At 31.5% G+C, this 9,337-nt stretch overlaps 1 protein-coding gene across 6 annotated transcripts; it reads right to left on the bottom strand.

Moving 5' to 3' along the window:
- Nucleotides 1-2,846: 2,846 nt before the first annotated feature.
- LOC114411908 (transcription factor bHLH79-like) lies at nt 2,847-6,582 on the bottom strand. 6 transcript variants are annotated; one of them, XR_003666550.1, is made up of 7 exons: nt 6,265-6,582; nt 5,954-6,178; nt 5,812-5,877; nt 5,449-5,517; nt 4,977-5,054; nt 3,392-4,612; nt 3,166-3,274 (listed from the first exon to the last, which is right to left on the bottom strand). XR_003666550.1 is itself a non-coding variant. In XM_028375646.1 (6 exons), the coding sequence occupies exons 1-6, from the start codon at nt 6,382-6,384 to the stop codon at nt 4,538-4,540; spliced, it is 633 nt and encodes a 210-aa protein (XP_028231447.1). In that variant the 5' UTR covers nt 6,385-6,582; the 3' UTR covers nt 2,847-4,537. The 6 variants fall into 6 exon arrangements, 4 of the variants coding, with proteins under 4 accessions (XP_028231447.1, XP_028231446.1, XP_028231448.1 ...); XR_003666551.1 differs by having other exon boundaries at nt 4,333-4,612; XM_028375646.1 differs by having other exon boundaries at nt 2,847-4,612.
- Nucleotides 6,583-9,337: the final 2,755 nt, after the last annotated feature.

Below are 9,337 nucleotides of genomic sequence, written 5' to 3'. Positions count from 1 at the left end.
ATAGTGTTATTTTCTTATTTATATTTTGAATTAGAGTTCAATTAGTATTTTAGTTTCTATAATTCATAGTTTTTTATATAATTAATTTTTTTTAATATGTAAATATTTTTAAATATAAAAATTATATTATAATTTAAATTTATAATATAAAAAAATTAAACATATGAATTATATTTTAAATTTATGATAAATAATTTATATTATGATATAAAAATTGTTTTTAATTGCGATCATTCACGTGTGAATTATATAAATATTAATTATTGATATTTTTAAAATATTATAATTCAATTTAAAAAATAAATATGAAAGTGATAAATTACAAAGATAAATTCGCCTTTAGCCTTTTAAAGTATATGAGATTAGGATAAGAAACATAATTCAATGAGAGTGAATAAAAGTCTTTAAAATGTTATCTAAGAAAAACTTTTAACAAAATCTTATTTAAAAAAATCTTTATAAATACTTTCATTCAATACCAGAATTCAAATTTATAATATTGAAGTAAATTATTGTTTTCTTATTATCATCATTAGGATTTAACTTTTTAAATAAATGTTTAAAGAATATAAAAAATATGCATATTAATTTGTGTTTTTAGAACATTAGTTAAAGAATTAAAAAAATATTAGAATGCATAAAATTATACTTTTTTTACATTTTCTTATATTTTTTATAATAAATATTTTATTTTTAGTTTATTAATCAATATTTTTAGGACTCCGGTTAATAAAAAAAAATATGTATCTATCAATGTTTTGGTAATGACTAAACTAATTTATAAATATCTCTATAAATTTATTTATTGAATTCTTAGTCCAGCTCTTACCCTGCTGAATCGGATCTAACAATATTTTTAGGACTCCGGTTAATAAAAAAAATATATGTATCTATCAATGTTTTGGTACGACTAAGCTAATTTATAAATATCTCTATAAATTTATTTATTGAATTCTTAGTCCAGCTCTTACCCTGCTGAATCGGATCTAACAAATGACACATATAGACAATTCATGTTTCCTCGTAATGATAGACAGCTTGTTCCACTCAAACTAAAACTGGGGGTTTTGAATGATGCCTTTCTCTTTCTCTTATAACCACAAGGATCATTTGTTGTATTGGCAAATGAAGGACTATGAAGTTGATAATTAGTGGACTCAATTATTGAGATTCGGTATTGGTATTCCGTGTAATAGGTTGTGAACAACAGGTTCTCCAGTATTTGCTTTAATTAGATGACTATCTAGTAAAACAGATAAACAAAAGCAATAAGTAGTCACACAAATTTCTATGAAACACAGTGATATAAAAATTTGGATATTCATAGTCTCAAAAGGTGACAAAATAATACTTTAACTTGAACAAGGTGAAACTAGGCTTGGTACGAAATCATAATCATAGATGTGTGTTATGTTGCTGGAAATTGTAAAATGATCTACTTTATTATATTATCTCTTTGGCCGTTCAACACTGCATGCTTTCAAAATCTTGGCATTATCACGATGCCACCATTCTCAATCAAGCGTAATCTTGGAAATAAACATTTTTGCAACCAATTATTAGGAACTTGATCATAACCAATTATGAATAATTGAGTCCAAGAATTCGCAATTCCATAATCCTTCATAGGTTTCATCTGACATACATAAATGGGCCTTGGACTTGTAAAAGAAGATAAACATCATCCAAATCCCCAACGTTAGTTCGATTGGATCAGGATGTCTATCATTCCGAGGCAACATAAATTGTCTCCTTCGTTAGATCTATTGAAACAACCAAATTCTGATCCCTGTCATGATAGGAGTGATATGTTAACCAATTTAAGAGTACCCTTCAAATATATACCATCAAATCGGAAGTGTATAGAGATGGGAAAAATAGGCAAATGTTGAATGTTTCTCCAACAATAGTCACCTATGTTGTAAACTTTCACCTGAACTGCTGGTAACATAGCTCTATTGTACCAATTGAAAATGATTACTACGACTTTGTAACTGGGTTCCACAAATAAAACAGGTATTTTTTATATGAAGGTAAAGCATGATTAAATGGCAGCATATGTGCATTAGAAGGGCTATCACCACCAGCATAACCAATCAACCCATTACAGGAACCAACAATGTGATGTTCCTTGGATGGCTGAACAATGGTACTGGTGGATGATGGGTTCTCCAGAACATTGCAATGTTTCAAAGAGCCACTCATCTTAAATAGGGTGCTGGCATTTTTCTGTGACCTCTGGAGATGCAAATTCAAGAAACTTGGATTGGAGGTTGAGGATTTTAAGGACGTGGACACACACCTGAATCAAACAAGAGATTTCACAGGAAGCCATGGCAGGATTTCAACATACAAAGGATTGGCAGCGGCAATAGCAGCTGCTACATCATATTGTGACAATTCTGGTTTTTGGTTAAATTTACCATGCAATTTGAACTGCTTGTTCCTTTGGGGGCGGGCCTGTTCTTATATTAATGAGTATTAGGTTCTTGCTTCCATCTATGTGTCGGTTATTAACTATTGACTGTGGCAACCATGTGTATGATTTCTTGGCAAAAAGATTGGATTGGTGCGAAGGAGGGAATTATGCAATTGAGTAAATTTTCGATTGGTTTTAGTTAAAATTTCAAAATGATAGGTTTTTTTTATTCAGAAATGAGAGGTTATTAAAATAGATATAGATAATTCATCCTCAAAAATAGATATAGATAATTCTCAAACATTTGAAATTAGTATGTTACTTATTTTGTCGTAATCAAACATTTGAACTTCAGACAAGGACTCAATTACGACCTTGGGGTAATTTTCATAGTGTTTTTTGGAAAAGACAAACTTAGGCATCAGAGTGGAGAGAAGAATCCTACCACAGCAGAGTTTTTAATACGAAAACCAAACCACAATAAGATTATTTCAATTGCTAACATAGTGCAGCACTACATTCCCAGTCAGATGATGCGCGAGGAAATTAGATGCATTTCTTACAATCGATATCATACTATGACAAAGAACATACAGACCTTACAACATTTTGCATCAATTGACTAGGTTGTTAATAGAGCAGACCATGCTAACCAACCAGCCCAAGTGACTTTTTTCCTTTTCAATGTAAAACCAACCACACTGATTGATCTGTCATTCCCTATGAATCTCCCTTGAATTATGTTGCTTTCTCAAAACCACCAGCTATCTGCATATGCAGCCATCCCATTTGTGATCCTTGAGCATATCCCTTGGCCGGTTGTGATCCAAATATTATTCCGGCCTGAGTGCAAACCTGAACCAACAAAACAGCAAATCAAAATCACAGTATTCTGCCATACCCCATTGCCCAGAAGCTCCTCACCATGAGAAAGTATGGGAGAGGGATATTGTACGCACTACACAGCGTTACCCTTGCATATGCAAAGAGGTTGTTTCCAGACTCGAACCCATGATCAACAGGTCACTTAGGCACAACTTTACTGCTGTGCCAGGGCTCACCCTCATCAAAATCACAGTATAATGAAAATAAACAGTCCCAAAAAAAATGATGTGTTAAAGACATGTTCTAGGTCTAAGTAACAATACTGAGATGAACATATTGCCCCAAGAACATGACACACAATGATTCAATGAAATCCATGCAGGTCTTAGTCCTGATTTTGTTCATCCTACATTACATAATAGATTTGACTCAATCATAAAGAATGTGTCGACAAGAGTGAGTCAAAGAGTGTGTAACTAGCTCTCTACTTGTCCCAATTGAGATTATTTCTTTGATATACACTGCAAATCTTTTAAAATGGTAGGAGGGTTCGTTAACATAGTGTTTGGAGTTGACTTGCTAGATTACTTGCATTTACACCTAGAGCTATGCTAGTACAAGTATAAAGGAAAAAGGGTAAGTAAAAAAAACCCACATTGTAGAATAATATATTTGAAGCCAAAAGTAGTAAATTCATTATTGACTCACATTACTTGCAAAGAAAAGTTAATTTTTCCGTGACTTGGAAAAGTTCATTAGGCATCATCACTGATTGACTCTTTTTTTGGCATAATTCATTTTGTAGTTGATACAATAGAAAAACTAATTTTATTTTTCTCTTAATCTTTCAAACACATGCCAAAAGACCATAGATAAGTAACCTGGGTACAAGAATCTCTAAATTCTTTTAGAAAATTAAAACTAATAATGAGAAGGGAAAATCTCATGAATGATGCCCAAAATTATGCAGCAAGCATACCAAAGAAAAATACGGACAGTAAAAAGCCCAAGATAAACATGAATCCCAAGGAAGTTAGCAATTAGTAAACCAAGATGCAGATCTGGAGTGCAAGATTGTGAAAGCTTACAGAACATTCCCTAGAATCAGGTAAATATACTTGACAGCAGGGTTCACTTGAGCTGAGGATTCATGCATCACTGTACAATGTTACATGTAGTCATGTAGATCACTGTATTGCGATAGTGATAATTTACATTGACAAGAAACCAATCTGGATGACAATAAACAAGGTCAAAGGATTCTGGGTTCACAGGTTCACAAAAAGATTCAACTCATTTTCTTAAGCTTCTTCTACTTTGGCTTTTAGACACCCAAAAATGTTTGCAATGTCTCAATAACTGCCACCCCTGCTGGAATCAGACATTCAAAATCACAATTTCAAATTGATCCGGTGCTGTTGCATCATTATATTCTTCCTTTACAACATTTCCCCATAAACTTCTCTTGGTTGGAAAATGAATTTTACCGTATCATTTCAATTTCTATCAATATAAATTATTTTCAGTTTTCCCGTTACCATTCTTCTTTCCTTATCCATGTTACCATGTATGAAACATCAGTATATGTTAAAACCAGCACTGGGCATTTCCTGGGAGTTCTAAAACACCAATAACACCCCACGATGTAACATTTTGCTTAACATTTTCTAAATGGAATGAAATCATGAATTGCTTTGGCGTTAGATTAACATACTTACGTCAATACACTTACTTCTTTTGAAGGAAAACATTCAAGAGTAGGCTTCATGCTCAATCTCGAACTAACTGCCTCAAGCTTCATTGAAAGGAACTGCAGAACAAAAAAAAAATCAAGTTATTTTGCATAGAATTAGTGCATCAAATCATTCAAAATCACGTTAAAATATAATATAACGTAATTTTAGATAAATCAATGTTCATACTATTTAGTCTCATATTAAGAAATTGATTTCGAGTTAAAATAATTTTAAGTAATTTTTTTCGTTAATATTTATTAGTAACTCTTAAAATAAAAACATATAACATAGACAATTTCATTTCAAATTCAATCTTAATCAAAATTAATTTTGTAAAATCAACTTCATTAAAAAAAAAAAGTTAATTTTGTAAAAGTTGTTCAGCTAAGCACACAATTAGATTCATTTCAGTGGCGAAAGATAAAAGCAAGAAACGGCATTGGGTGGTAATGCTAAACAGACACCCACCTCAACCTGACGTTGCAGTGACTGGACATAATTAATTATCTCATCCAGCACAAATGCTTTACCAATTACCTGAACGGAAAAAAATTATACAATAACACGAAACAAAATAAATATGGAAAATAATAATTTAGCACTGAAGCAACGAAAATATCATGTTCAGTTATTGTCGTGCAATCGAGGCGAGATTAGTATGGGGAAGATTTAACTAATGAATCATGAGCAATCATCTAAGTGAATCTTAGACATAATATTTTAACCCAAAATCTTAAGATTCAAGTTTATAGGTTTTTCCTTGGTACTCAACTTCTCATTCCTACATGAGAGACTTCACCTAATGTTTAACAACAGATATTAATTAGTTACCTTGTTGCACCCGGGGACTAAATCCTGAAGAATTTTCATCCTCTCACTGATTTTTTCCCTTCTAGCCTGCCAAAACGACAATAACAGTTATTGAAGATACAAAGAGAAAGAGAAAGAGGTGAATAACGGAATTGTGAATTACTCTCTCAGCCAGACTGTGGTTATCGGTGGCTTGGCCTCTTCTGGCTCGCACGTGTATATAGTCTTGCTTAGGTGCCTGCTCCGAAGAACTAGGTTTCGGGGTTTGTTGAGGTAGCTTGTTACCGGCCACGGAAGTCGCGTCTACTTCACCAACCTTCAACGCACCGTTTTGATCCTGGGATTCTGGTGCTGATAACTTGATATGTTTATTGCTGGCAGAATCACTCTGTTCAATTCTCAAACAGAACAGAGGGTGAGAGAATTGAGAGATTAAAAACTAGGAAATGGAAGTGAAGAGAGAAAGGAACGAACCGAGGGGGAGAGGCGCCTCTTCCTGGGAGTGTGATCGGAGGGGAAATGAGAGGGCCAAATCTCAGACAAAGAAGGGTTAGCTGAAGAGAATGTGGAGTCGTTGAAGAGAAGAGGTTCCATTGAGATTCATTCAATTCAATTAACTAAGCTACTATTGTTTGGTTTCTTCGTTTTCGTAATTTCATTTAATAATAATGAGTTTCCAATTCAGAGATGACGATGGATGAAAGAGAGTGTGTGAGAGCGAAGGTTAGGGAGTGGTGGAAGCAGCAAAGGGGGTGTGGTGTGGACAGTGGCGTACTGCGCCTACCGCGCTACTTATCTATCTCTTCCCACTTTTATCTCATCCCATCTCACCTTTTTTAGAAAGAAATTTTAACATCTCATATTCTACCCCTTTCCTTTCATGCACAAATTAATTAAATTAAAATAACTTATTTTTTATTTTATTTGAATTATTATCTGATTTTGTTAGCTCTCTTCCTTTTACTCCCAATTATTAATATGCTCTAGATGTGTTAGAAATATGATCAATGTTTCTTATAATATTTGGGTAATCTTTTTTCCTTAAATTGATTTTTGTTAATATACTTAGATTTAGCGCATGTTTTGTTTCTTGGTGAAAAAATATTTTTGAGGTAAAAATAATTTTGTCAAAGGTTCATCATTCTTGTTTTTACTTTCACTTTACTTTTATTTATTAAATTTACATTAGAACCCGCATACAATATTTCTAATTTCAATCCAAAAATATACTTGATTTGTATCTAACACAGTATTAAAACACACCTGATCTTAATATTTGATCACACGCGTGTCCATTGTTGTAAACATCACTCTCTAGTGTCCAATCTTGAACGTGAAAAATGTATGTTAAGATGTCTCTTACTGTCCAAATAATTTACGTAGTTTGCATTTTCTTACCTATCATTTATGTTAATGTATAGAGTGAATTCTTGTCCTCCCATGCTCGGGTCAATAAAAAAATATTGATTCAATTGTTGATGGGATAAATTGCACTAATTAGAAATTTATGAGAACGTATTATTAAATGTCATGATTAGTGTAATATTATGAAATGTTATGATTAGTGTAATATTATTAAATGTTATCATGAATGTCTTGATTGTTACGTTACCTAAGATATCTCCAAAATTAGTCTTGATTGTAGTTAAGTTATTATAATTTTTTAAAGAAACTCGTGTATCTTAGAGTATAACCTTGCATGAAGTAAAAAAAAAGGTATACCATGTATATAGAAAAATTACAAAAACAGTGTATGTGTGTTTAATGTATATGGTTGAAAATTAAAATCATCTAAATTTTGATAATTAAAAAAACAATTTTTTTAAGCAAAAGGTCGGAAACTACCAAGGGAAGGGGTTGGTCACATCCCAACTATGTTGGCACCGAACCAACCACCCCCAAAAAAGCAGCTCTCGAATGAATATATATATAAACAAACATATCCAACGACAACATAGGGGGTCAAGCCAAATCCAAGCAAGCAAAGAGCAAGAATTATCTAAATCAGTAGCTAGGAATGCTTAGCTTGTCATTAACGAAAAAAAAAATTATTAGGGAAACTTGGCATAGAATCCCACCAAGAGAAACCAAGATTATCCGCACCAAGAGTGGCTAGCCCATCTACACAAGTGTTATCCTCACGAATCAAAAAACTAAAATTAGAATGTAGAAGTATTTTAGAGGGTGTTTGTTTTGGTTATTTTTTATTTTTATTTTTAATGAAATTAAAAAATGATGATGGAAATGCGTTGATTGAATTTCAGAAGATATTATCAGTGAACATATTTTCTCAAATAAATCAAAGGCTAAAACCAATAAAATCTCATTTTTCATTGAAACCAAGAAACTCATTTTGGATAAAATGAAAATGTGGTGACAATCAATGTAATTTTAAACAAATCTAAAAATACATTTCCTTGAAAACACAATTTCAAATATTTTTATTTCTTGAAAGTAGAAAACAAAAAATCAAATCAAACATATTTTCAGAATTTTAACCTTTTAAAAATAAAAACAATTTTCAAAAAATAAAAATAGAAAATAAAAATAGAAACTAAACACACCCTTATATTTTTTTCATCTAGTTTGAGACGCCAAGGGACTATGGAATGCTACTTGACCGCAAGCACAATCAATAAAGGAGTCACATTCTATCCATAATCTCCTCCATCCTTTCTATTTAGCAACAATTGTCTGTACCACAACCAATAGTTCTATGAAGAAAGCATTTTGGCAACTAGCGTGGAGGGCGAAACACCGCAAAAAATCTACCCTATGATTTCTATGAATCATGCCACTCCCTGCTAATAATTGTTAGTGCATGTTTAGTTTTTACACTTAATTTGCACAACAATTATCTTAATTTTTCTCATTTATTACTTAATTTATTTTCAATAATTTAGAATTTAATATTTTTTAGACTTTTTAGCTTATTGAAGTTAATTTTATCAAATTTATTAGTTTTAGTTGTATTTTGTAAAGTTTTGATACACCAACAAGGAAGAAAGCATTCTTAGGTTAACAATATAATTTTTAATATATATTAAAATGAATAATTAAAATGAAAATGTCATGAAAGTTAGTTATCATAATTTTTAATATATATATTTTTATCTTACATTTCAATGAAAAAATTATTTATTAATTTCTTAACGATATACTCCAAGAATTCTTTTAATCTGCATGAAAAGTTATGCGTTTTAAAAAAATGGCCAGTTAACTATGATTGTGTCTGTCTCTTAGTCTTAGGTACAGTTGAAGTGGTGGGCTGCGCCAGCAGCAGCAGCTGCTACAAAACCTATAACACCGGCAAAACAAATTCTTTAAAATTACCGTTTGAGTTTTTTTTAAATTCTTTAAATATTTAAAAAACTATTCTTTATTGATCACTGTTTTTTCTTTCTTTGTTTTTATGAAAAAATTGTCCTCCTTTTGCTTTCAACTCATACCAATTTCTCATTGATAAACCTAATAACCAAATGATAAGAATTTTGAATAATTTACGTAGAGTCTTTTAAATTCTAATTTCATTGTCACTACTGTAATA

Source organism: Glycine soja, chromosome 5 (assembly GCF_004193775.1).
Source record: "Glycine soja cultivar W05 chromosome 5, ASM419377v2, whole genome shotgun sequence".
In the NCBI taxonomy this organism is placed as follows: domain Eukaryota; kingdom Viridiplantae; phylum Streptophyta; class Magnoliopsida; order Fabales; family Fabaceae; genus Glycine; species Glycine soja.
Note: the sequence above shows the minus strand (reverse complement) of the source record. Positions and strands in the feature narration are given on the sequence as shown.

What these genes read in the sequence shown, in the direction of transcription:
- LOC114411908 (XM_028375645.1), bottom strand. Translation starts at nt 6,384, where the DNA reads ATGGAACCTCTTCTCTTCAACGACTCCACATTCTCTTCAGCTAACCCT. An exon ending in TAGTCCCCGGGTGCAACAAG is followed by an intron (nt 5,518 to 5,811) that starts GTAACTAATTAA and finishes TTTTCCGTTCAG; the next exon opens with GTAATTGGTAAAGCATTTGT. An exon ending in AATGTTTTCCTTCAAAAGAA is followed by an intron (nt 3,275 to 4,976) that starts GTAAGTGTATTG and finishes TTGTTGGTTCAG; the next exon opens with GTTTGCACTCAGGCCGGAAT.